The sequence below is a fragment of the Piliocolobus tephrosceles genome, chromosome 16, assembly GCF_002776525.5.
Source record: "Piliocolobus tephrosceles isolate RC106 chromosome 16, ASM277652v3, whole genome shotgun sequence".
NCBI lineage: Eukaryota > Metazoa > Chordata > Mammalia > Primates > Cercopithecidae > Piliocolobus > Piliocolobus tephrosceles.
This window is the reverse complement of record NC_045449.1, coordinates 2,516,695-2,541,448: the sequence shown is the minus strand read 5'-3', so window position 1 is coordinate 2,541,448 and position 24,754 is coordinate 2,516,695. Positions and strand designations below refer to the sequence as shown.

The following is a 24,754-nucleotide window of genomic DNA, read 5'->3' as shown; positions in this document are numbered from 1 at the left end:
GCACCACGTGGGCCGGTGACTCCGTCCTTCCCGCAGCGGCCGCGGCGCGCAGGGCACTTGGGTTAGTGGCGCGGCGGGCGGCGCGGACAGCCGAAGCGGACGCCCGCTCCCGCCACCATGGTCATCAAGACGGACGAGTTGCCGGCGGCCGCCCCGGCCGACAGCGCCCGGGAACACGGCTCGCAGGCCGGGGGCAAGGGGCGGCCGGGCGCGGCAGGTGAGCGGGGCCGGGGCCAGCGGGCCGCCGGGCGGGGGGCGCCGGACCAAGGCGGGCGGGTTCGGGACTCCGCGGGGACCGTCGCCTTCCCTCCGCGCCTGGCCCGCTTGTATCTCGCTGGGGCCTCCACCGGGTCGCCCCCGCCCTGAAGGTCACCTTCACAGTCGCCCCCGGCTGCAGTCCGGGCTTCGCACGTGGGGTCCCGGGGAGGGCAGCCTCGGCTGGCACCCTCGGCGGGCACACGCGCACCTCATCGCAGGGACACGTGCGCGCACACGCGGTTTCGGGGTGCGCCGCCGCCGCAGACCGAGAGAATCGGCGGCCCCACCCCCTCTGCGCCCGGGCATGGGAGCTGTCTGAGCTGGGGTCGCTCCGATGCTTGCGGGACGGCCCCCTTCGGCACCTGCTCCGTGTCGGCCTTCCACGCATTCCCGGTGCGCAGGGCTGCAGCCCTGGGAGTGAAGCTCCGCTCGAGGCTTCCCAGGCTTGGTTTGTGGGAAGAGCACGAGGTGCGGGGCGTCCCTGGTTCATGCCCTGAGGCCAGGCTGTAACCGCAGGTCTTCAGGCTGTGGCGGCGACTCTCAGGTGTGTTGGCCTGCTCGGCCGACCTGGTGTAGGGGGCGTCTGCCTGTGCATGGGGCAAAACGGAACTCTTTGGCATGGGGAAGTGTTTGTGCCAGAACTTGATCATTAACCTGCCTTATTGCGAAAAGTGGGTCAGACCAGAGTTGCTGTTTTTAAAGCAAAGGTCGTTAGTGTGGAGTCAAGCTCCCAGCGATCCCCCGTGGTGGCTGTGTGGTGGCGACTGTGGCAGTGGCTGCAGCTTGTCTCTGGTGGGGCCTGCTTTCCCTTTCTCCTGAGCCCCTTCTCTTCCCTCTGTTACTTCCGCCGTGTCTCAGACTCCAGCTTTGGGGGGCTGGAATCCCCTTCCCAGACCCTCAGTTGTCATCTTTCTCAGGCCTGGGCTGCGGTCCTCTTTGCTCCGGGTGGCAGTGGCGTTGCAGAGCTACTCCTGTCCCCCAGTTCCTCCCGCTTCTGTGGACTGTCCTCAGTTGGGATTGTGCCTTAAGGCCTCATCATCTCCTTTCCCAGCTTCAGTGAGTGCGCCAGGGCTGACTTGGGAATCAGGATGGGGACAGCATTCGGCCCTCTGACCCTGTTCCCATCGTAGCAGAGTTACCTCGGGCTGAGGGACAGGTGCTGGGGCAGTACTGCTGATTGCCTGGACAAGGCCAAGGTTTGGGCAGAACAGCAAATGCTGATCACCCCAGCCTACCAGGCTTTGTGCTGATGTGGTTCTGAATCAGGCTAGATAAGAGGAGTTTGGCTGATTTCCCCTTTAGCAGAGACCTGAAGAGTCGAAGTGACTTGCCCAAGGTCACACAGCGATTTAGTCGTTAAGGGAAGTGTTTGGATTCCAGCTCATGGCCAGCAAACCAAGGCTGCCGTGGCCTGGCCCAGAGGAAGTTGGGACAGGCGTGTTGGTTTGGATCACATGCTGAGAACGAGGGGCCGAGGAGCATCTGTTGGAGGATTTCTGTGAGGGAGTCAGTGAAGCCCCTTCCTAACTGTGCTGGTGGGGGGGCTCTGTCTGGGGTAAACTGAGTTAGGGAAGGGCACAGCTATTTGGGGGAACTGGGAGCATATTCGTGGGCAGGACATGGGCTCCTACGTCCCTGGGAAGCTAGTACAGGTAGCTAAGACTTACATTACAGCCAGCCCAGATCTGTTGAAAGAAGGACGGAGCCTTAATAAAGACCCACCCCCTGCAAGCTGGGGCCCACCTGAGCATCAGAACCAAGGCTTCTGACTTCTGAGATCCAGCTCTGGAAGGCTCTTCAGTCCCCTTAAGAAGGAGGTGATCAAGGCCATTGAGGGTGGGGGGCAAGGATTGGTTACCTTCCTGGGAATACAGCGGCTTTTAGGGGTTAAGAGAACAGGCAGGTTTTTCAGGTCCAGAGTGGTGCGTCAGGTTCCTTCTGCCCAGGGGAGAGCTCCCTGGAGTTGAGGCCCAGAGGGGGAGGAGGAGGAGGGTGGCAGCTGGGGAAGGAGTCTAGGGGCTAATGGGAACTCCCCAACAGTATCCTAAAGCTCCTCTCTTAGATGAGATGTGGGGAGAGCAGCTTGAGGAACTCTGGACTGTCCTCAGGCCCTGAACACCTGCCTCTGGCCTGGGTGGGACAGGAAGGAGGCAAACAGGTGCCTGGTCTGTGGGTTCTTCGATAGGCCGCCTGCCTGCCCCATTGCCTTTCCCTGAAGCCCTGGGCTCCTGGGACGGGTGATGCACCTTTTAGGACCCTACTTCCTGCTGGAGCCTCAACTGCCGAGGCCTTGGCTGGGGCGTGGCCTGGCCCTGGCACGATCTTCTGAGTGAGATTGTGTCTGGCTTGGGCAGCTCACAGGCCCTCTGGGGAGGCCTAAGTTTCTTTTCTAATTCCTCCTGTCTGCCGCCTTTGGGCTCCCTGCGCCTCCAGGCCGGGGCAGGGGTGCGCTTTGCCTCTTCACTAGCATCTGAGTTTGTGTGTATGCAGAGTGCCGCTGGGCCCCGTTCTCCCGTTCTGCAGAAGGCCTCCTTTTCCCCTCCCCGAAAGCTCACATCCTCAGAGCTGCGGGTGTGAGAGGAGGGAGTAGTGGCCGGAGGGTGTGGAGGCCTTGGGGGATGCTGTGCCTGGGATGGATCTGCCCCCGAGTAGAGGCCTGAGGCCTGGAGAAGGAAGCAGGTGCAGCCCACCTGTGGGTGCTGCCGGGCCCCTAGGGAGGGGGTGGGTGGGCTGCGCTGAGCGCGAGCGGGTCAGTAGGAGCGGGTCGGCGGGAGCGGGTCGGCAGGAGCTGGTCGGTAGCCGGCACTCTGTGGGAGTGACTCAGAAGCCATGGGCTTGGGCATTTGACACACCTGTTTTTTCTTTTTTTTAAAACTTAGTCCCAAATGTGATAGTAACACCTGGTTTTTTCTTGCTCTGGGTTGGCTGCCTCTTGCCTCTGTGACCTTGGGCAGCTGCTTCCTAGCCTTCTGGAGCCTCAGTTTCCTCGGGTGAGATGGGCTGGCCAAGCCAATTTAGGGAGCTGCCATAGGTGAGACGGGCTGGCGTGGTGGTTCAGGGAGCTGCCGTGGGCTGGGCCTCGCGTGAGTCCTGGCTCTGTGGTAACCAGAATGCAGGTGGTTGTCAACACTGGTCTGGGGTCACTGCCAAGCTGCCCTCCCCCAGCCCTGTCTCCGGAGGGTGAGGGTGTATTTTGGGAGGGGATAGGAGCAGAGGGGCTCTGCCTAGGCCTGGTCCTTCTCCTCTGGTCATTGTGTGAGACTCAGAACCTTCCATGGGGGCTGTGAAGTAGCCCAGGGCCTGCCTGATCCCTGGTCCTGGAGAGGGGAGGGGATGGAGTGAGAGCCTGACTCCCGCCCACCCTGGGTCGGGTGGATGCTGGGGCAGCCCTCACTGGGCCCTGGCAGCGTGTCAGAGGCCCTGGGAAGGCGCCCTGGCCAGCTGGGCTCCTCCCCCGCTGCGCGGCCGCTGGCCTCTTGCTGCCAGCTCTGTTCTCCCCTGGGAGAGACTTGGTTCCCTCCTGGCAGGGCTGGGGCTGCTGGGAAGGGAAGATGGAGCCTGCCAGCTTCTTGATGGAGCCTGGAGGCCAGGGGCACGGGTGCAGTTGTCCTCTGGGAAGCTGGGGGCCCATCCCCCTCCCTCCCAGCAGAACCAGTGACTCCCAGGAAGGGGCTGGCAGCCAGGTCACCTGCAGGGGGCAGCAGGAGCCAGAGGTCCCAGCCAGGCCCGTGGCCCAGGGACAGGGGGTGCTCAGTGTCTGGGACTGGTGGGTAGAGGCAGCCACCTTATGGCCTGGGCCCGGGTCTGTGCCAGCTGTTGGCGGCAGCTGGCAGAAGCGGTCCTGTTCACCCCCACTGGGGTGGGAGCTGAGGAGAGGACCCCCTTACTGGGCCCTGCCCCTGCCAGCCAGTCTCCTACGCCCTCAATCTTGAGGGGTCCAGGTACCCCAAATTCTCGGTTCTCTGATCCCCCTAGTGGCTTTGCCGGCAGTGACCCCCTCTCTAGGGGGCATAGGGAGGTGGGCCTGAGTGCTGATAGCAGCTCCCCCTGGGGTCCAGGGGCCATTGGGTTATCCTGGCCCACAGCCGTCCTTCTGGCCGACCTTGAGCGGGATGCCAGGCAGGGGGAGTGTGCCCTTCCTGGGGCTGCCACGGCAGGCCTGGCCCCGCTGAAACCCGAAGCCAGCCAGAGCTCCAGCCCTGGGCCGACTGGCTGCATTAGGGCAAGGGTAGCGGCTGAGGCTGGAACGAGGCACCGGGGCAATGCTGGGGCTGATCTGGAGAGTCGGCTGCCTTGCTGCCACGGCCATCCTGAGACTCCAGAGCCGAGGGCAGGGCAGCTGCCAACTGCACCAGGTGAGCACCGGGACCTGGTGAGCCAGCCAGTTGTCTGTGGGGGAGATCGCTCCGCCTTCTTCCAGGGGTGGGGAGACCTTCGGGGTTCCTTGGAGGAAGGATTGAGGCAGGACATGCTGTCCTGGGGAGAGGAGGCCCATGGGCAGCCAGTCACATGCCTTTGAAAGCGGATCAGGGAATAGGCACCCCTGAGGGTCGTCTCGCTGGTCTGGGGAAGGAGAGTGGGAGCCGTGGCCACCTTGCCCTGTCCTCCCGCCTTTCTGTCCTCCCATTCCAGACAGGCGAAAGAACACAGGCCGTCTCTGTCTAGGTGTTTGACTCCCCGCTTCTGCGATCTCATAGCTCAAAACCGCTGTTCGACATTGGATGGGGGCTCTTCCTCCTTCTCCCCTCCTTCCAGGGGCTTTTGGCAGCCGGCACAGCCTTTCTCAGGGACCCTGTGGGGGGTTCCCGGCACCTGGCTGCAGGTGCCTCCACCTGGCTGCCCTGCCTCTTGCCTTTTGAAAGCTGACCGGCCACCGCCCAGCTGTCATCTGCTGTGGCCCCAGAGTCAGGCCGGTGTTCGCCTGGCGGGGGTGCTGCTCCCTTGCTAGGGCTTGGGGGTGTCCTTCCCGGGGCGGTTGGATCCTGGAAGGGAGGTCTTTGTGCATCCTTGTGGGTCCTGGGAGTCCACGGCAGACTTGGAGAGGGTGGGGTGGGGATGGAGAGGCATGACTGACACGGTCATTGAAAGTCCTCAGCGGCCAGAGTGGAGGGCAGTGCCGCGGTGTAGGGTGCAGGCCGCAGGAGGGGTCTGGGGCCCATTCTGACTTGGTTGAGCTTAGGCCAGGCTCCGAGCCTTTCTGGGCTTCAAATACCCCTCTTTGGGGTAAGGGGGAAGAGACTCTCTGGGCTCCTAGAAGTCCTGTTTCTCATTTACTCGTGGGGTTCCAGGGAAAGGGAGTGACTCTCCAGGCCCCCTGGGCTCTGCCTTTCTGTACTGGCCTCATCCCTTCCCGGAGGCTTCTGCTCCGTGTTTCTGGTGGGTCCGGATTGGGACCACACAGTTCTGGGAAATGTACCTGTCCCCACTCCTGAGAGCTGGGTAGGGAAGGGGAGGTGGGGTCTCGATGGGATGGGCAGAGCTGGGTGAGCTGTTCTTTCTGGAAGGGAACCCAGGCCCTCCTCAGAGTTGGCACCGTTGAGCTTCAAGCCAAGCCAGGCAGGTGAGCCTGGCCGATGGGCAGATCCTGGGGCCAAGGTCCTCGTCTCCCAGCTGGGTGCCCAGGCAGGCCTGTGTCTGCTGGAGGCGATGAGAGGCGGTCCTTGGCTCCTCCGCGGAACAAGGGGCTCTCCTTTGTTCTACTGGTGCCTGGGTAGGAATGCAAGGTTTTGTCACCTGCTCCCCACCCTGCTTACAGCATGTGGATTGGGTGCTGTGTACAAATATTGGACTTAGCTACAGGTTTGTAGTACGTACCTTATTTATTGCCTTTTTTGTTGAGCCTGGGCAAGACAGAACGTGGTGGTTAGAGCTGGTGAGGATGCCACCCTGCGTGCAGCTGAATGTCTCTGGGAATGAAAGGGGGATGAGGTGTGATCCCACCATTAAGGGTCGTCTGGGCAGGCTGCTGAAAAGGTTTCCTTCTCCTAGGCCTTGAAGGGTGAGTCAGTGTTTGCTGTACAGAATGGGATGTCAGGGGCAGCACAGACACAAGCACAGCGGTGGGAGGGCAGTAGGCGGTACCGGGCTTCCATGGTGTGATGTCCTTAGACCTCAGCCGGGAGCAGGCAGGAGCCGAGGCTGACTTCAGGTGGGTGCCTGAGAGCACTGGCTTAAGAAGCTTGGTCTTGTAAGCGGTGGGCTTCCTAGGAGGAACGTGGCACTGCTGAAAAGAGAAAGTGCCTGCCCCAGGGCAGTGGCTGCAGAGGCCGGGGCCTGTGGGTGGGTTGGGAGATATCTAGTGGGTGACTAGATAGAGCAGGCACCGGTTTGAGGAGGAAGATGAGTTCCGTTCCTGCAAGACAAGTCTTCAGTGATGCCTCAGGGCCAGCCACTTGTTGATGCCTGGGAGGCAGCGGTCTCCTTGGTCCAAAAGGCTGGAGAGGGGACAGGGTTGGCCATGTGAGCCACGAGGCAGGAGTCTATGGGAGGGGGTGGGGTCAGAAAGGAGAGAGTGGGCCCAGGCACACCCCTGCAGCCCCGCTGCAGCCTGGGACCACAGCTCAGTGGGGATGGAAGAGGATGGGGCTGGAGAGGGAGGGGCAAGGGCACTGTGTGGGTCAGAGAAGAGGAGAGGAAGAAGGGGCCGCTGCTGGGAAGCCAGGTGTGTTAGGGCCAGAGGAGACCCTTGGGTTTGGCTTGAAGGGTAGCTTTGGTGACCCTGGGGAGAGTGGTTTGGGCCATGTGTTCAGGTTCCATGCTACAGTGGGGCCAGGAGCAGTGGCTGGGAGAGGCGGCTGGGTGTGTAAATGGCCTGCAGGTGTGCAGAGGGCAAGGCGAGACCGCGCGGCTGAGGCTCGGGAGGGCATGCAGATGCCTTTCCCGAAGGCACGTGCCCCCGTGTGAGGTCAGGTGGACGGCACCCCGGACCAGCGAGGCCGCCTGATTCTGATCCATTCTTGTCCCGCAGAGCTGCCATCAGTCATGCTCTTAAACGGGGACTGCCCAGAGAGCCTGAAGAAGGAGGAAGGGGCAGCCGAGCCACCCAGGGAAAATGGGCTTGATGAGGCCGACCCGGGAGATGAGACCGCCGGCCAGGAAGTCATTGTCATTCAGGACACAGGCTTTTCTGTGAAGATCCTCGCCCCTGGGATCGAGCCCTTCTCCCTGCAGGTAAGATGGAGGAAGGGGTGTTGGGGACCAGGCCTGAGCCTGCTGGGGAGGGTGAGCTGGAAAGCTCAGCCTTGCTCGTGCTCCTCCTGGCCCCACATTGTGGCAGGACACTGAGGAACCCGGGCCCTCCCCAGAGCTGCTCGGCTGGCGTGGTGGACGTGGGAATCGGGCCCAGGGTCAGGTCATTGCCCCATTGCTAGAGGACAGCGACCAGCCCGGCCCGCCAGCCCTGTGTGGGGAGGGGAGTGATAGCGGCTGGGTCGTGTTGGCATCCCAGGACTCCCCAGCCTCTTGCTGTGTGCCCTCGGGCAAGTCAGCTCTCTCTGGGCCGTGATTTTACCATCTGCCAGAGGGGAGGGTGGTATTGGGTCATCTCCAAGGGCAGAGCCAACGTGGAGGTCTTGTAAGCTGGTGACTCAGTGGGGAATGGGGCAGGGCCGTCGGATGTCTCAGCACCCACAGGCTTGGGCCCCAGAGCACCCCTTCTGGAAGGTGAAAGCCATTTGCTCCAGGCACCTTCGCACTGGGCAAGGACGGGGGTGAGGCTGCCGTCAGAATTCTGACCCCCTGTTCTTCCATCTCCCCTTCTCCGCTCGGGCATTGCTCCTGGTCTGCAGGGCCGCGTTGGTGGGCCAGGCTCCAGGCTGCACACACAGGGCCCGGCATGTGTGGACACGGCCTGGATTTAAAAGCCAGAAAGTGGGAAGTCGAGTATTTGGGGCATTTATTCTGGGCACCAAGGTACTTTGGGCTGGGGACAAGGTGGTACCGTCCTTGCTCTTTGCTACATGGCCTCTGACCAGGGTGTTCGGGGCCTTCTCCCTGCAGGTGTCCCCGCAGGAGATGGTGCAGGAGATCCACCAGGTGCTCATGGACCGGGAGGACACGTGTCACCGCACCTGCTTCTCGCTGCACCTGGATGGCAACGTGCTGGACCACTTCTCGGAGCTGCGCAGCGTTGAGGGGCTGCAGGAGGGCTCCGTGCTGCGCGTGGTGGAAGGTTGGTCTGGAAGTTGGGCGCCTGCCCAGGGGAGGGTCCGCAGAGGCAGAGGCAGGCAGCGCCGTCCATGCCAGGGTCCCTGTGTCGCGGATGAGCTCATGGAGGCAGGATTGGAGTGCACGTCTGCTTCTCAGGCCATCACGCCTATATCTGCCAACTTCACAGCCCGTGGGTTAAAGAACAGAGCCGTGGGCTGGGCGTGGTGGCTCATGCCTGTAATCCCAGCAGTTTGGGAGGCCGAGGCGGGTGGATCACCTGAGGTCAGGAGTTTGGAGAACTGCCTGGCCGACGTGGTGAAACCGCATCTCCACTAAAAATACAAAAAGTGAGCCGGGCGTGCTGGCACGCGCCTGTAATCCCAGCTACTTGGGAGGCTGAGGCAGGAGAATCACTTGAACCTGGGAGGCGGAGGTTGCAGTGAGCCCAGATTGTGCCACTGCACTCCTGCCTGGGCAATAAGAGCGAAACTCCGTCTCAAAAAACGAACAAAAGAACAGAGCCGTGATTCTAAAGAAGAAAAATCTGGCAGTGCCATGCCAGGGCTTGCAGTCAGCCCAGTCCAGCTCTGTAGAGATGAATGAGAAGTCCCAAAAGTTCCCTGGCCCTGGAGCGGGGAGGGCAGGCACAGTGAGGCGCCATCAGGTTGGTCCGTGGGCTTGAGTTTTCTGGGTAGAAGCCGCTCAGGTTCCCCACCCAGGGCCTGTTGAAAGCAGTGACGGAAAAGATCTGGAGCTCAACAGCGCCCACGGTTGATCACAGAACCTCTCCCCACCACCAAAAGAACTGCCATTAAAATCCCATGAAACCACATAGTGGGCAGTGTTGACACTGGGGGCCTCGGAAAGTCCTCAGGCCACCCCTACGTGAGGCTGCCTCGGGAGAGCAGGGCAAGGCTGTGGTGTGGAAGCCCCAGAGCTCCAGAAGCCCTGCCCACCCGAGACGCTGGCGCAGAAAAGCAGGCGGCCGTGTGGACGCCTGAGGCCTGTGTGTGCTTCAGAGGCATTTGGCAGAAAGTTCTTTATGAACAAAGATCCCTGCTCACCAGGAGGCAGAGCGTGTGTGTGTGTGTGTGTGTGTGTGTGTGTGTGGTGTCAAAACCAGAACTCCAGCTTATGTGTTCATAGTTGAATTTGAAAACGGAAGCCTAAAGTTGAAAATTAAAACCACTGTGTTAGCACCCCCGAAACCGGTTTTGTGCTGAGCAGGTTGTTCAGGGTTCAGGGCTCTGGTAACGCCGTCCCCTCCCTGCCTTCCTGACAGAGCCGTACACGGTGCGTGAGGCCCGCATCCACGTGCGCCACGTCCGAGACCTGCTCAAGAGCCTGGACCCATCCGATGCCTTCAACGGGGTTGACTGCAACTCCTTGTCCTTCCTGAGTGTCTTCACCGACGGCGACCTGGGAGGTGCGGGAGGCATTGGGGCTGGGGATTGGACCAAGGGGCGGGGAGCATGGAGGTGGGGGGCTGGAGAAGGGGCCAAGGGACCAGGGCATCGGCAGGTAGGGAGACAGCTGGCCCTGGGTGGCTCTGTGCTGACCACCAGCCTCGGGTCCCTCAGACAGCGGGAAGCGGAAGAAGGGCTTGGAGATGGATCCCATCGACTGTACACCACCCGAGTACATCCTGCCAGGGAGCCGGGAGCGGCCACTGTGTCCCCTGCAGCCCCAAAACCGCGACTGGAAGGTAGGATCCTGGGGGAGGGAGGAAGAGGGTCCCTGGCGGGGTGGAGGCCCCACACCAGAGGCCTGGCCCCTCAGGCTCGGCCCCTCCCGCAGCCCTTGCAGTGCCTGAAAGTGCTCACCATGAGCGGCTGGAACCCGCCCCCGGGGAACCGGAAGATGCATGGGGACCTCATGTACCTGTTTGTGATCACGGCCGAGGACCGGCAAGTCAGCATCACGGCGTCCACACGGGGCTTTTACCTGAATCAGTGAGTCCCTGCCAGCCCACCAGGCCCCCCCGCCTTGCCGGCTGTTCTGGGTCTGAGCAGACACCTGGGCCCCCGCTCAGTGCCCCCCTCTCCCTGCAGGTCCACGGCTTATCATTTCAACCCCAAGCCCGCCAGCCCCCGCTTCCTCAGCCATTCCCTGGTGGAGCTGCTCAACCAGATCAGCCCGGCCTTCAGGAAGAACTTTGCTGTGCTGCAGAAGAAAAGGTAGCGCCTTCGCCCTCCCGCCTGTCTCATGGCACACGGGGCATGGGGTGAGCCGGGCCTGCACTCCAGTGCTTCTGTCTGGAGAAACCGCCCTGGGCCCCCAGTGTGGGAGTCCCCGCTCTAGGGAGCTGTCGGTCAGTGCCGAGACAGCAGCTGCGGGAGAGGCGCCCGTGCGCTTCCCTCTGACTTCAGGGCGGTGTCTCAGGGTGGGAGATGCCGGAGCAGGCGGGGGCCTCAGGAAAGGGCCCGTGGCAGGGCTCTGAGCTTGGTGGGCTGCGCCATCTTCCCCTCCCCTGCCTGCCACAGGGTCCAGCGCCACCCGTTCGAGAGGATCGCCACCCCATTCCAGGTGTACAGCTGGACAGCACCCCAGGCGGAGCATGCCATGGATTGCGTGCGCGCAGAGGATGCCTATACCTCGAGGCTGGGCTACGAGGAGCACATTCCTGGACAGGTGCCTGCGGCCTGGCCCTGCCCTCGCTGGGCACCCCCGCCCTCCTGGGTGCTGGGCTGGTTCCATGCACTTCCTGGAAGCCCCATGCTTGACTCTTCATTTGGGAGTCTGAGGCTCTTCTCAGGAAGGTGGAAGGAGGGACTGCCCAGAGCAGGGCACAGGCTGAGCCCGTATCTCCCTCTCTGATCTCTCTGCAGACCCGAGACTGGAATGAGGAGCTGCAGACGACGAGGGAGCTGCCTCGCAAGAACCTGCCTGAGCGGCTGCTCCGAGAAAGGGCCATATTCAAGGTGCCTGCAGCCTCTGCTGAGCGGCAGTCTCAGGCCCACCGTCTACCTGCTGACGGGTTTTCTTATGGACAGGAGGAAAGCAAGGGAGGCAGGGCAGCCCTAACCCTGTCAGGTTCCCCAGAGGCCAGTCAGGGTGTCCTGCAGGCTCTGCTAGCCTTCTGCCTCCCAGCAGACCATCCCAGTACCTTTTTCTGGTCTCTATGAGGCTTTGAGTCCCTGGGAGGAGCGGGCCCTACTTCCCATAGGCACTGAGTGTCCAGGGCCATCCAGCTTCCCGCCCTCCACTGACTGCTGCGGGGCTTTTGCCTGGGCAAGCGCTGGCCAACCATGGCCCTTCTAGGGCGGGAGCTCATCTGCATTAACACTTTTAGCTGGCCGGGGTTTAAAAGTTACTGGTACTGGGTTAGTAAGAGAAATGAGAAGAAGTAGTTGCTTAAAAAAAAAATCTCAGGCCAGCTTTGGTAGCTCATGCCTGTAATCCCAGGACTTTGGGAGGCCGAGGTGGGCAGATCACAAAGTCAGGAGTTCAAGACCAGCCTGGCCAATATGGGGAAACCCCATCGCTACTAAAAATACAAAAATTAGCTGGACGTGGTGGTGGGCACTTGTAGGCCCAGCTACTCAGGAGGCTGAGACAGGAGAATTGCTTGAACTCAATAAGCGGAGGATGCATTAAGCTGAGATTGCACCACCGCACTCCAGCCTGGCGACAGAGCAAGACTGCATCTCAAAAAACATCTCAGCCAGACACAGTGGCTCACGCCTGTAATCCTAGCACTTTGGGAGGCTGAAACGGGGGGATCACTTGATCACTTGAACCAAGGAGTTGGAAACCAGCCTGGGCAACATGGTGAAACCTTGTCTCTGCAAAAAATGCGAAAGATTAGCCGGGCATGGTGGCATGTTCCTGTAGTCCCAGCTACTCAGGAGGCTGAAGTGGGAGGATCGCCTGAGCCAGGGGAAGTCGAGTGAGCTCAGATCTCGTGCCACTGCACTCCAGCCTGGGCAAGAGAGTGAGACCCTGTCTGAAAAAAAACAAAAAACTTTCCATCGTTTTACTGCCTAGAGATGATAATTGTAGAAACAAAAGCTTGTTTCTCAGTTACCAACTTCCCCTAGAGATGGTGCCAAGTGCGTTATAGATACTATTTTGTATAATATTTTGGACTTGTCAATGTAAATACCTTTATCTGTTCAAGTTCACCTGGCACATAACTGGTGGATCCCAAACTTGCCCACACTTGTTAATCACTCAGCTATGCCGTCTCCCCGGGCACAAGTGTATTTTCAAAACATGGAGGTTTTGTTTGCTTTTCTGAGATGGAGTGTCACTCTGTCTCCCAGGCTGCAGTGCAGTGGTGTGATCCCTGCAACCTCCACCTCCTGGGTTCAAGCAATTCTCCTGCCTCAGCCTCCCAAGTAGCTGGCACTACAGGCACGTGCCACCATGCCTGGCTGGGTTTTTTTTTTTGTTTTTTTTTTTGTATTAGATACGGGGTTTCACCATATTGGTCAGGCCGGTCTCCAACTCCTGACCTCAGGTGATCTGCCCGCCCCAGTCCTTCAAAGTGCTGGGGTTACAGGCGTGAGCCACCGTCCCCGGCCAAAACATGGGTTTCTCGCCCTTTTCCACATAATGATGAAGCTCAGGCTCCGGGTGCCCGGGTTCCCAAGGCAGGCCGGGTTGCCTGGGCGGTCTAGGGGCGCTTGGCCAGGTGGATGCAGGCTGTCGTGGGCAGGGCCTCTTACCCTCCCCTCCTGGGCCCCCCGCAGGTGCACAGCGACTTCACCGCGGCAGCCACCCGGGGCGCCATGGCCGTCATCGACGGCAACGTGATGGCCATCAACCCCAGCGAGGAGACCAAGATGCAGATGTTCATCTGGAACAACATCTTCTTCAGCCTGGGCTTCGACGTCCGAGACCATTACAAGGACTTCGGGGGGGACGTGGCAGCCTACGTGGCGCCCACCAACGACCTGAACGGCGTCCGCACCTACAACGCGGTGGACGTGGAGGGGCTGTACACGCTGGGCACGGTGGTGGTGGATTACCGCGGCTACCGCGTCACGGCCCAGTCCATCATCCCCGGCATCCTGGAGCGGGACCAGGAGCAGAGCGTCATCTACGGCTCCATCGACTTCGGCAAGACCGTGGTGTCGCACCCGCGGTACCTGGAGCTGCTGGAGCGCACGAGTCGGCCCCTCAAGATCCTGCGGCACCGGGTGCTCAACGACCGCGACGAGGAGGTGGAGCTCTGCTCCTCGGTAGAGTGCAAGGGCATCATTGGCAACGACGGGCGCCACTATATCCTCGACCTGCTGCGCACCTTCCCCCCGGACCTCAACTTCCTGCCGGCGCCTGGCGAGGAGCTGCCTGAGGAATGCGCCCGCGCCGGCTTCCCGCGCGCCCACCGGCACAAGCTCTGCTGCCTGCGCCAGGAGCTGGTGGACGCCTTCGTGGAGCACAGGTGAGGGGCGGCCTTGCTGGGCCAGGGCCAGCTGCAGGGAATGCGGACGCCCTGGGTGGGGCTAGGGCTGGGTCCTTGGAGAAGCGCTGGAGAGAAGGGCGCCGTCTGGCTACAGTCATTGGAGACCCGTCCCCACCTGCCCTGTTGTCAGGCGCCCAAGTGCAGAAACCAGGGCTGCAGACTCGCGAGCACCCAGGCGGGTGACCCGGCTGCAACGGTGCTGTTCACTAAAGGAGCATTAGGAAGTCTGGGTGGCTGGGACTGTCCCAGTGCTGGGGCGGGCAGGTGGGGCACCGGGGGTCCCTGCCGCTAGGGTCTCTGGCGCTGGTGTGTAGGGTTAGGAGATGGCCATGTCAGAGGTGCCATGGTGTGAGTAACTCTTTTAAATGCCAGTGGCTTCCTGTCACTTTTGAGAGTCCTGAGCCGGATGGAGAGCCCTTCTTGTCCCATCCCCTCCATAATGCAGCCTTCTTTTTTTCTTTTTCTTTTTTTTTTTTTGAGATGGAGTTTTGCTCTTGTCGCCCAGGCTGGAGTGCAATCTCCCCTTCCTGGGTTCAAGTGATTCTCCTGCCTCAGCCTCCCAAATAGCTGGGATTACAGGCGTATGCCACCACGCCCAGCTAACTTTTTGTATTTTTAGTAGAGATGGGGCTTCTCCATGTTGGTCAGGCTGATCTCAAACTCCCGACCTCAGGTGATCCACCTGCCTCAGCTTCCGAAAGGGCTGGGATTACAGGCGTGAGCCACCGTCCCCGCCCACCTTCTTCCTGTCTTGGGAGATCTTGGTTTTTCTGCATTGACTCGTGCACAGCAGCCAGAAGGTGCCTCATGCCTGCGGGGTGTGGAGCCCCAGCCACTGGGAGCCTTGGGCCAGCAGAGCTCCTCTCCCCGATTCCCAGCTCCTGCTCTGCCTTATCTCTTCTGCTCCAGGTACCTCCTCTTTATGAAGCTGGCTGCCCTGCAGCTGATGCAGCAGAAAGCCAGCCAGCTGGAGACCCCCTCCTCGCTGGAAAATGGTGGTCCTTCCTCTTTGGAGTCCAAGTCTGAGGACCCTCCAGGACCGGAGGCGGGAAGTGAGGAGGAGGGTAGCAGCGCCAGCGGCCTGGCCAAGGTGAAGGAGCTGGCAGAGACCATCGCTGCAGACGACGGCACAGGTGAGGCTGCTGCAGATTCCGGGGGAGAACCCGGGCTGGCCCTGCCAGGGTGGCTTATGACCCCACCTGGGAGAGGCTGGCAGACATCTCTGCGAGGAGCTGGGGGTGAGGCGTGGGGCAGCCAAGCTCCACTGGTGGCAGAGGGGACCAGCGTCTCACGAAGCCGTGTCTCCACAGCAGACCCTCGGAGCCGGGAGGTGATCCGCAACGCGTGCAAGGCGGTTGGCTCCATCAGCAGCACCGCCTTCGACATTCGCTTCAATCCTGACATCTTCTCACCAGGCAAGTGGCAGGGGCCGGCCAGTGCAGGAGCCCTCCAGGGCCAGAGCCGCTCTGGGGGGTTCTGGGCCTTGGGGCTGGAGGGTTTGTCCCCCATCTGAGGGCTCCCCCGCCAGCCACAGGCAGCATTTGTCTTGCCACCGCCTGGCTCAGCCTCTCGGCTCTCCCTTCTCCAGGGGTTCGCTTCCCTGAGTCCTGCCAGGATGAAGTCCGGGACCAGAAGCAGCTGCTGAAGGACGCGGCCGCCTTCCTGCTCTCCTGCCAGATCCCTGGCTTGGTGAGGGAGGGGCTGCAGGGCTGGGTGGGGCTTGCGGGGTGGGTGCTGGTCCCTCATCCGTCTCCGACTTGGAGGCCCGTGAACGCAGGACTGCAGGAGTGACTTCAGCTTTCCCTGAGTGGGCATCCCCGTTGGACAGATGGGGCGTGTGACTCCCAGAGGTCAAGGGCTCAGGCCCTGCGGAGCCCACCGGGTGGGCCGGCAGCTGGGGATCCAGTCTTCTGACCCCTGGGTGGTGACACGGCTGGGGGATGGGGCAGGAGCTCAGTGGGGGCTGCCCATCCTCCTCCTCCTGCAGGCTCTGTGCCTGGCCCCAGGGTGCTGGGTGCTCCCCCAACACATGGCCTCCAAGCCTCAGGACACGGGGCTAGGGGTCAAGTAGTGGCCCCAAGCAGGCACCTCTGCTGCTCCCCGCTCTGCTTCTGCCAGAGGCTGGGCACATTTCCACATCCTGACTGGGAGCTAGAGCCTTAGGGGGTCTTCTCCAGAGGCTCCCAGGATACTGTGCTCCCCTAGAAGACTCAGCTGGGTGGGGGCCGAGGATCCGGGTGGGGGCCTGACCTGCTGCAGCCCGCAGGTGAAGGACTGCATGGAGCACGCCGTGTTACCCATGGACGGGGCGACTCTGGCCGAGGTGATGCGCCAGCGTGGCATCAACATGCGCTACCTGGGCAAGGTGCTGGAGCTGGTGCTGCGGAGCCCGGCCCGCCACCAGCTGGACCACGTCTATGTGAGTGCCGCCCGGACCGGGGCGGAACGGGAGCTGCGGGGCTGGGATGGAGGCGGGGACCTGACCGAGACCTCCCTTCTGAATCCTTCCAGAAAATCGGCATTGGGGAACTCATCACCCGCTCGGCCAAGCACATCTTCAAGACGTACTTACAGGTGCCACCCGTCCGCTCTGTGGCTGGCCATGGCCTGCCAGCATGGTGTGGGGCCTCGGGAAAGAGCCTGAGGTGGGGCTGAGGGCCCTTGTGACTTGGATCCAACCTGTCTTGCAGGGAGTCGAGCTCTCTGGCCTCTCAGCCGCCATCAGCCACTTCCTGAACTGCTTCCTGAGCTCCTACCCTAACCCTGTGGCCCACCTGCCCGCCGACGAGCTGGTCTCCAAGAAGAGGAATAAGAGGAGGAAAAACCGGCCCCCCGGGGCTGCAGATAACACAGCCTGGGCTGTCGTGACCCCCCAGGAGCTCTGGAAGGACATCTGCCAGGAGGCCAAGAACTACTTTGACTTCCACCTCGAGTGGTGCGTGTAGGGCGCGGCTGGGCTGGGGCAGGGCTGGTGGGATTGGGCAGATGAGGCGGCCACCACTGGCTCTCAGATGGCATCTAAGGCCTGTGGTCATAGGCCAGGGAGTCGGAGGAGAGAAGAGGTGTGGAGATCACTGAGTGCTAGAGGGTGAGGGCAGCCCGGAGGCTCCCAGGAACTGGGTGGTGGGTGGGGAAGTGTTGGGGGGCCCAGTGGTGCTTGGGCTGCTCAGGCCCCCTGCTCCCTCCTCAGTGAGACTGTGGACCAGGCTGTGGAGACCTATGGCCTGCAGAAGATAACACTCCTGCGGGAGATCTCGCTGAAAACAGGGATCCAGGTGGGCACGGCTCAGCGTCCCCACCGCGTCCCACTACATCCCCGCTGCGTCCCTGCTGCAGGCTCCCACCCCCGACCGGGGCCACGGGGCAGGTGGCTTCTTCGTAGTAGCCATCTGTGCGCAAGCGGTGGTGGGTTGGGAGGTGCCAGCTCTCTGAGCCTGGGGCTGAGGCTTCCTGTGTGTGGGGGCTGCTCTCCAGGTCCTGCTGAAGGAGTACAGCTTCGACAGTCGCCACAAGCCCGCGTTCACCGAGGAGGACGTGCTCAACATCTTCCCCGTGGTCAAGCACGTCAACCCCAAGGCCTCGGATGCTTTCCATTTCTTCCAGAGCGGCCAGGCCAAAGTGCAGCAGGGTGTGTGGCCGGGTGGGGCTGGGTGGAGGCGGGGGCTCCCCATGCCCCGTCCTGACCTTGCCACCCCTGGGGGTGCCCGGCAGGCTTCCTGAAGGAGGGCTGTGAGCTCATCAATGAGGCCCTGAACCTGTTTAACAACGTCTACGGAGCCATGCACGTGGAGACCTGCGCCTGCCTGCGCCTCCTCGCCCGCCTCCATTACATCATGGGCGACTATGCAGAGGTGGGCCTGGGCTGTGACAGCAAAGGCCTGGCCTCTTGTTGGGGGATGGAGTGAGGGGGCCCCCGGCGGAGGAGTGGGTGGAGTCCAGGGAGACCCCAGGAAGTTGATCATTCTGTCCAGGCCACCTCTGGCCCCTCCCTTCTGCAACTGTGTCCTGGGGAGAGCTCGGGAGCCCCCTGTGCTGTGGTGAGGTCAGTTCTGGGAGGCGATGGCAGGGGATGTGCCACGGGGTGTCGGCAAGGATGCCTACTGAGACTCCGTGAGTGGGCAGGAAGCATGCCACCGTGCTCCCGCGTCCTCTGTGCCAGTGCAGGCTGTGGGGTTTTGGGTGCCCTGCCTGGCGGGGGCTGGCACAGGCTGTGGGGTTCTGGGTGCCCTGCCTGGCGGGGGCTGGCGCAGGCTGTGGGGTTCTGGGTGCCCTGCCTGGCGGGGGCTGGCGCAGGCTGTGGGGTTCTGGGTGCCCTGCCTGGCCGGGGCTGGCAGAGGCTGTTTCAGGGTCAGCATGTCTTAGGATCCCCCACTCTCTGCAGTCAAAGGGACTGTTTTGTCTTTTGTTTATAAATGGGTGTTTTTGGTTTTTTGTTTTTCGAGACAGGATCTTGCTTTGTCACCCAGGCTGGAGGGCAGTGGCATGATATCGACTCCCTGCAGCCTCTACCTCCTGGGCTCAAGCGGTTCTCCCACCTCAGCCTCCCGAGTAGTTGGGACCACAGGCGTCCGCCACTACACCTGGCTAATTTTTGTATCTTTAGTAGAGATGGGATTTCGCCATGTTGGCCAGGCTGGTGTCAAATTCCTGACCTCAAGGGACCTATCCCCGCTCAGCTTTTTTTTCCTTCTGATGTTTTTAGTAGTTTTAGGTTTATATTTGGGTATTGGTGGAGATTTTGTTGGGCGTTAAGACCATGGGTGTGTGGAGCTTTCTGTGGAGTGTGACCTACCCCTCAAGGTGTTGCAGCGGCTGCTGTTGACCCCCCTGCTGCCTTGTGCAAGGGACAGATCCAGAGCGCAGCTGGAGAGGACAGGAGCGTGCAGAGCAGTGCCGTGTGGGCTGCTGGGCCAGGGCCAGGCGGGCTCTGGGTGCAGGGGTGTTCTCACGCCACAGCGACCACCACCGTCTCTCCCCAGGCCCTGAGTAACCAGCAGAAGGCAGTGCTGATGAGCGAGCGGGTGATGGGCATCGAGCACCCCAACACCATCCAGGAATATGTGAGTGCCGCCTGGGCGGGGGCTGCGAGGGGCTGGGGTCCACGGCCACCTTGACCTGTCTCGACTCCGCCCGCAGATGCACCTGGCCCTGTACTGCTTCGCCAGCAGCCAGCTGTCCACGGCCCTGAGCCTGCTGTACCGCGCTCGCTACCTCATGCTGCTGGTGTTCGGGGAAGACCACCCCGAGATGGCGCTGCTGGACGTGAGTGCCAGGGCAGGGGGGGGGGCAGGGACCCACCTCCGTCCCAGGGGACCGGGAGCTGACCAGGGCTCCCCCCCGCCTGCCCCCAGAACAACATCGGGCTGGTGCTGCACGGGGTGATGGAGTACGACCTGTCGCTGCGCTTCCTGGAGAACGCGCTGGCCGTCAGCACCAAGTACCACGGGCCCAAGGCCCTCAAGGTGGCCCTCAGGTGAGGCGGCCGCTCGCCCAAACTCCAAGGGCCCCAGAGGCCGGTGGGGGCGTCCGGTGGGGGCATGGAAGAGGCCCAGTGTTCTGGCTTCCTCCGACACCCGAGAACATTTCTCTCCACCTCCCCCACTTTGCTGAGCCTGGACTTGATCTTCCCCTCGGTGGCTTCCAGGGAGGGATCTAGAGGAGACCCCCGGCCCCCGAGTCAGGCCCCCACGCCCAGCCCTCTTATGCCCTTCCCTCGCCCCGGCGCCTCCCGGCAGCCACCACCTTGTCGCCCGAGTCTACGAGAGCAAAGCTGAGTTCCGGTCGGCCCTGCAGCACGAGAAGGAGGGTTACACCATCTACAAGACGCAGGTGGGCAGGGCGGGGCGGGGCGGGGCGGGGCGGGGCTGTGGCAGGGGCCCCGGGGCGGGGGGCACGATCCCTTCCTGCCTCTGCCCGCCTCCCCGCAGCTGGGCGAGGACCACGAGAAGACCAAGGAGAGCTCCGAGTACCTCAAGTGCCTGACCCAGCAGGCCGTGGCCCTGCAGCGCACCATGAATGAGATCTACCGCAACGGCTCCAGCGCCAACATCCCGCCGCTCAAGGTGAGACCGGGCAGGAGACGGGGCGGGGCGGCCCCTCCAGCCCAGCGCGCGCGGGAGCCCGGCTCACGGCTCCTTTCCCCGCCCCGCAGTTCACAGCCCCCAGCATGGCCAGCGTTTTGGAGCAGCTGAACGTCATTAACGGCATCCTCTTCATTCCTCTCAGGTGAGGCCCCCGCCCCGCGCAGAAGCGTGCCCTGGTGGTCTGTTGTTTTGAGTTGGAGCCCGGTTCTGTCGCCCAGGCTGGAGTGCAGTGGCCGATCTCTGCTCACTGCCAGCCCCGGCTCCCGGGCTCAGCGGCCTCCCGAGAAGTGGGGCTTACAGGCGCGCACCACCGCACCCGGCTGACTTGTGTGTGTGTAGTAGAGACGGGGGTTCCCCGTGTTGGCCAGGATAGTTTCAATCTCAACCTCGTGATCCGCCCGCCTCGGCCTCCCAAAGTCCTGGGATTCCAGGCGTGAGCCACCGCGCCCCACCCCTTATTTTACTCAGCATCCTCCTAGTCCATGAGTGAAGACCTTGGTGTTTCGGCTTCACACAGTGTATCTTGGCGTCTTCCCATCCAGTACCTAAGAAGCGGCTTCGTTCCCTCCCCGCCGCCTCCCATTCCTCCCCGGGGTGCTCACAAGCAGTGTGGCCTCATGTGGGGAGTGGATGTCAGCAGGGTGTGGGAGCAGCGCGCTGACTCCACTTTCCTCCATCTGTTCTGGAGGGAGGCCACGGAGGGCAGTGACTGGAATTGGGTGTGGGGGGAGCCCAGAGACTGGGTCAGGTGCGGGGTCCTTACCTTCTCCGTGTTCAGGGACCTTCCGCCTTCAGGAGGGAAGCGCTTGTTCACACACGTTTCCCAGTGTATAGAGCACAGAGCCTGAGTTTATCCCAAAAGCCAGGAGGGTGGTGGAGGGCCCAGGACTCCTCTGAGTCCCACCTCCATCCCCACCCTTCTCCTCAGCCAAAAAGACCTGGAGAATCTGAAAGCCGAGGTGGCGCGGCGGCACCAGCTCCAGGAGGCCAGCAGAAACAAGGATAGGGCCGAGGAGCCCATGGCCACTGAGCCCGCGCCAGCCGGGACCCCAGAGGACCTGGGCTCCCAGCCCCCGGCTGCCAAGGACTCTTCTCCGAGCGTGCAGGGATAGAGAGGGAGACAGACGGACAGTCAGCCAGCGGCCCCGTCACCAGGGAGCCAGACTTCAGGAGAAGGGGGCGTGCCTGCGGGCGGAAGAGGAAGCAAGGCCCTCTTCTTCCACATTTCACCCCACCCCACCCCCGTATCTTCCTGGGACCCTGGCCTGCCTGCCCCGCAAATGGTGTTTTTGCACTGATTCAATGAATATATGATGCAGAGGCCCCATTGAAGACACGTGAATGGCGTGTGCAGCCATCAGTTCCCGGCTGGGGGGCAGGTGTTCCTCAGGCCCCACCCTCCAGCAGGCGTGTGCGAGTGCGTCCGTGGCTGTGAGTGTTGACCGTTCCTCTCCCCTGTACATAGCCCGAGCCAGTCCTGAGTGGGTGGTGCACAGATGGGATTTCTCAGGTCATTTGTATGGTCGACATGATGGCTGCTGCTTTTGCTGCCACTACCCCTAGGCCCAACCTCTCTGAAAGTTCAGGTTGAAAGCCAAAAAGCATGGTGGGGAGGAGCCTTTCCTGTGTCCTGGGATGGGGAGCCAGAGCTCTGTGGCAGGGCTGGAGGGTTTGGGGTGCACTTTAGTTTGTGGCAGGATAGGAGCCACAGGGCTGTTTTAGTTGTGATTGGCCTGGTCTGGCTGCTGCTCCCAAATGAAGGGGTCGAGGTTGGCTGTGCTGGGCCCTCAGAGCCTGTGTGCCTGGCCCTGGCTTGTGTGTCCTCAAGCCCAGTGGGTGTGTCCTCAAGCCCAGTAGGCTCTGACTCGGCTCCCTACTCCCTGCACCCAGCTGGGCATAGCCTTGGGGTCTGCAATCTGAATGTATCCCTCTCCTCGTTTTAACCTGAGCTGCCTAACGCACAGTGGGCGGGGGGTGGGGCTGGGGGAAGTTACAGGTGCCGATGTGATGTCACTTCTCTGGAGCCCAGCTCCCTTCCTGGTCTGAGACTAGCTCTGGGAGTATTGGGGGCCCCCACAGGCCCCGCTCTTCCCGCTCCCCCCTTCCTGTGCTGCTGCTCTGTGCCTGCTGTCAGAGCCCTGGTTGGGGAGGATGTGACCACCCTGAGACCTGGAGGAGACGGGCGTCCGCCTGGGTTTACGGAGAGCTGCTTTTGGGTGTGGTCTGTCCAGACACCTCGTTTCAAAGGGGATGGGCGTGAGCTAGCAAGCAAAGTATCCCCACCGCTGAGCAAGAACTTTTTCTTGTTTTTAAATCATCACGTCCTCATTTCACATTGGAATAAAGTGAGTTTTTGAAACCTGCGGCCGCAGGCTCACCTGTGTGTTCTGTAACCCGGTCTGGGTGGATGGTGAAGGCTGACAGGAATGTGACTGGGAGAGGAATAGATACAAATGAGGTCAATTTCGAGGTCATGCTTACATTGTCACTCGAGCGGGAGATAAGGGGGTGGAATCACAGGCACTCAGCTGGAATTCACCGAGCTGCCAGTCAGTCACCAGGCTCGCTGTCGTGCAGGCGAATGTCACCTGACATTGGGCATAGAAGAAGCTGCAGTGAAGGCCAGGTCGGGAGGGGTGCTGGGCTGTGGGGCCGGGCCCTGTGCATGCTCGACCCGTGAGGTCATTAACACCCCCCTGGCTGGCCACCTGCCCATGTCGCTTCATTCGAGGTAGGAAGGAGGTTGGGTAGCACTCCACAGAGGTGAGACGTTGGAGGCAGGGAGGAGGGCCTCAAGTTTGCCACTCTTGGGTAGGATTTAGAGAGCCGAGACTCAGGCGGACTTGAGGGGCAAAGCCTGTCTCTATTTAAATTTATTTAATTTATTGAGACAGTCTCACTCTGTCGCCCATGCTGGAGTGCAATGGCACAATCTCAGCTTACTGCAACCTCCACCCCCAGGTTCAAGTGATTCTACCTCAGCCTCCCGAGTAGCTGGGACTACAGGTATGCACCACCACACCCGGCTAATTTTTGTATTTTTAGCAGAGAAGGGTTTCTCCACCTTGGCCAGGCTGGTCTTGAACTCCTGACCTCGTGATCCATCCGCTTCAGCCTCCCCAAAGTGCCGGGATTACAGGCGTGAGCCAACCGCGCCCAGCAAAGCCTGTCTTTAGAGGGGAAGTTGAGCGCTCAGGGCAGCTGCTGGCCGCTGCTCACCATCTGTCTCCAAGAACAGGCCCTCGGCCCCACCAGGAACAAACGCCTTTTGGGATGCTTGGAGAGATCTGTACGTCTCGGAAATTCTGAAAAGAAAAATATTCCAACCCTGAGTCTTAGTTTTCCTGAGCCAACTGGAGAAAAGGTGCTTCTGACCTGGAGGTTTTAGGTGACAGCCGGGGACAGCCACCAGCAAGTGGCCTGCTACAGAAGCCTCTCGTACTTCCTAGCAGCCCCAGCCCCAGCAGCCCCAGCCCCAGCAGCAGCTTCCTTCGCCGTCTCACCGGCGTGTCCTACACATGCTTTCCCCTCTCCCGAGTGTTGGGAACGTGGACCACACGTTCACGCACCTCTCAAAATGGGGCCTCCTGTGAAGCTGTGAACGGATCAGGTGTGATCACCATTGTACCTCCCCGTCACCTGAGAGGCCCGTATTTCCTGGCTGATGCTTTACGTGTATTAGTGCCCTCAGACATCTTTTCACGACCCAAATGACAAAGGGCTGTTTCCATAAAGCAAGTGGAGGCTCTGGGTGTGAAATCCGTTCTTTTGCCTTCCCTTCTTTTAGGTGACAGGTTTCAATTTTTTAAAAAGTGGGGTCCTGGGTCGGGTGCGGTGGCTCATGCCTGTATTCCCAGCACTTTGGGAAGCCGAGGCTGGCAGTTCATTTGAGGCCAGGAGTTCGAAACCAGCCTGGCCAACATGCCGAAACCCCATCTCTACTAAAATTACAAAAATTAGCCGGGTATGGTGGCGGGCACCTGTAATCCCAGCTACTCGGGAGGCTGAGGCAGGAGAATTGCTTGAAGCCCGGAAGGCAGAGGTTGCAGTGAGCCAAGATCGCACCACTGCACTCCAACTCCAGCCTGGGCAACAAGAGTGAGACTCTTTCACATATACACACACATTTAATTGGGGAAATTCCTATATATCCTACAGCTGGAAAGTAAGGTATCCTGATGTGGCCCAAATTTTCCTCTCCCCTACCTCTAAGGTCTAAACTACCAAATCAATCAGGCTCCCCCCCCACCCCGCCCAGAGTGCGGGCGCAGCCATCCTTGAATGGCAGGTGAAATGCCCTCATTTGTGAGAGTAAGCCATTATTTTATTTTTGAGACAGAGTCTCAAGGTCAGGTGACCAAGTGACAACAAAGATCATAGGAAATTGTCACAAAGGAACAAACTCCACATGTTCAAAGTGAGGATGGGCCAGGCGTGGTGGCTCACACATGTAATCCCAGCACTTTGGGAGGCCCAGGCGGGCAGATCAGGAGGTCAGGAGTTCATGACCAGCCTGGCCAACATAGTGAAACCCTGTCTCTACTAAAAATACAAAAATTAGCTGGGCACAGTGGTGCGTGCCTGTAATCCCAGCTACTCAGGAGGCTGAGGCAGGAGCATTGCTTGAACCTGGGAGGCAGAGGTTGCCGTGAACCTAGATCACCCCACTGCACTCCAGCCTGGGCGACAGAGTGACACTCTGTCTCAAAAAGTAAACAGGATGAAAGGTGGCGGGTGCCTGTAGTCCCAGCTACTCGGGAGGCTGAGGCAGGAGAATGGCATAAACCCGGGAGGCGGAGCTTGCAGTGAGCCGAGATCGCGCCACTGCACTTCAGCCCGGGCGACAGAGCGAGAC

General features: G+C 61.1%; 1 protein-coding gene across 3 annotated transcripts; it reads left to right on the top strand.

The window, feature by feature from the left end:
* CLUH (clustered mitochondria homolog) lies at nucleotides 1-22,265 on the top strand. 3 transcript variants are annotated; one of them, XM_026449615.1, is made up of 26 exons: nucleotides 1-217; nucleotides 7,226-7,428; nucleotides 8,257-8,428; nucleotides 9,689-9,832; nucleotides 9,987-10,111; nucleotides 10,204-10,358; nucleotides 10,458-10,583; nucleotides 10,890-11,037; nucleotides 11,235-11,327; nucleotides 13,101-13,795; nucleotides 14,726-14,949; nucleotides 15,130-15,231; nucleotides 15,405-15,505; nucleotides 16,083-16,235; nucleotides 16,328-16,390; nucleotides 16,507-16,751; nucleotides 17,007-17,091; nucleotides 17,291-17,444; nucleotides 17,528-17,667; nucleotides 18,796-18,876; nucleotides 18,953-19,078; nucleotides 19,168-19,289; nucleotides 19,552-19,645; nucleotides 19,744-19,878; nucleotides 19,968-20,041; nucleotides 20,828-22,265. In XM_026449615.1, exons 1-26 carry the CDS (start codon nucleotides 118-120, stop codon nucleotides 21,009-21,011), a joined length of 4,044 nt encoding a protein of 1,347 aa, XP_026305400.1. In that variant the 5' UTR covers nucleotides 1-117; the 3' UTR covers nucleotides 21,012-22,265. The 3 variants fall into 3 exon arrangements, with proteins under 3 accessions (XP_026305400.1, XP_026305399.1, XP_026305401.1); XM_026449614.1 differs by having other exon boundaries at nucleotides 15,127-15,231; XM_026449616.1 differs by lacking the exons at nucleotides 1-217; nucleotides 7,226-7,428; nucleotides 8,257-8,428 and having other exon boundaries at nucleotides 9,695-9,832; nucleotides 9,991-10,111; nucleotides 15,127-15,231.
* The last annotated feature ends 2,489 nt before the right edge of the window (nucleotides 22,266-24,754 follow it).

Bases quoted from the DNA above. Each gene is read 5' to 3' on its own strand.
- CLUH (XM_026449614.1), top strand. From the start codon at position 118: ATGGTCATCAAGACGGACGAGTTGCCGGCGGCCGCCCCGGCCGACAGC. The intron at 17,092-17,290 runs GTGGGCACGGCT...GCTGCTCTCCAG, and splicing joins CGCTGAAAACAGGGATCCAG to GTCCTGCTGAAGGAGTACAG. The intron at 19,290-19,551 runs GTGAGGCGGCCG...GCCTCCCGGCAG, and splicing joins GCCCTCAAGGTGGCCCTCAG to CCACCACCTTGTCGCCCGAG.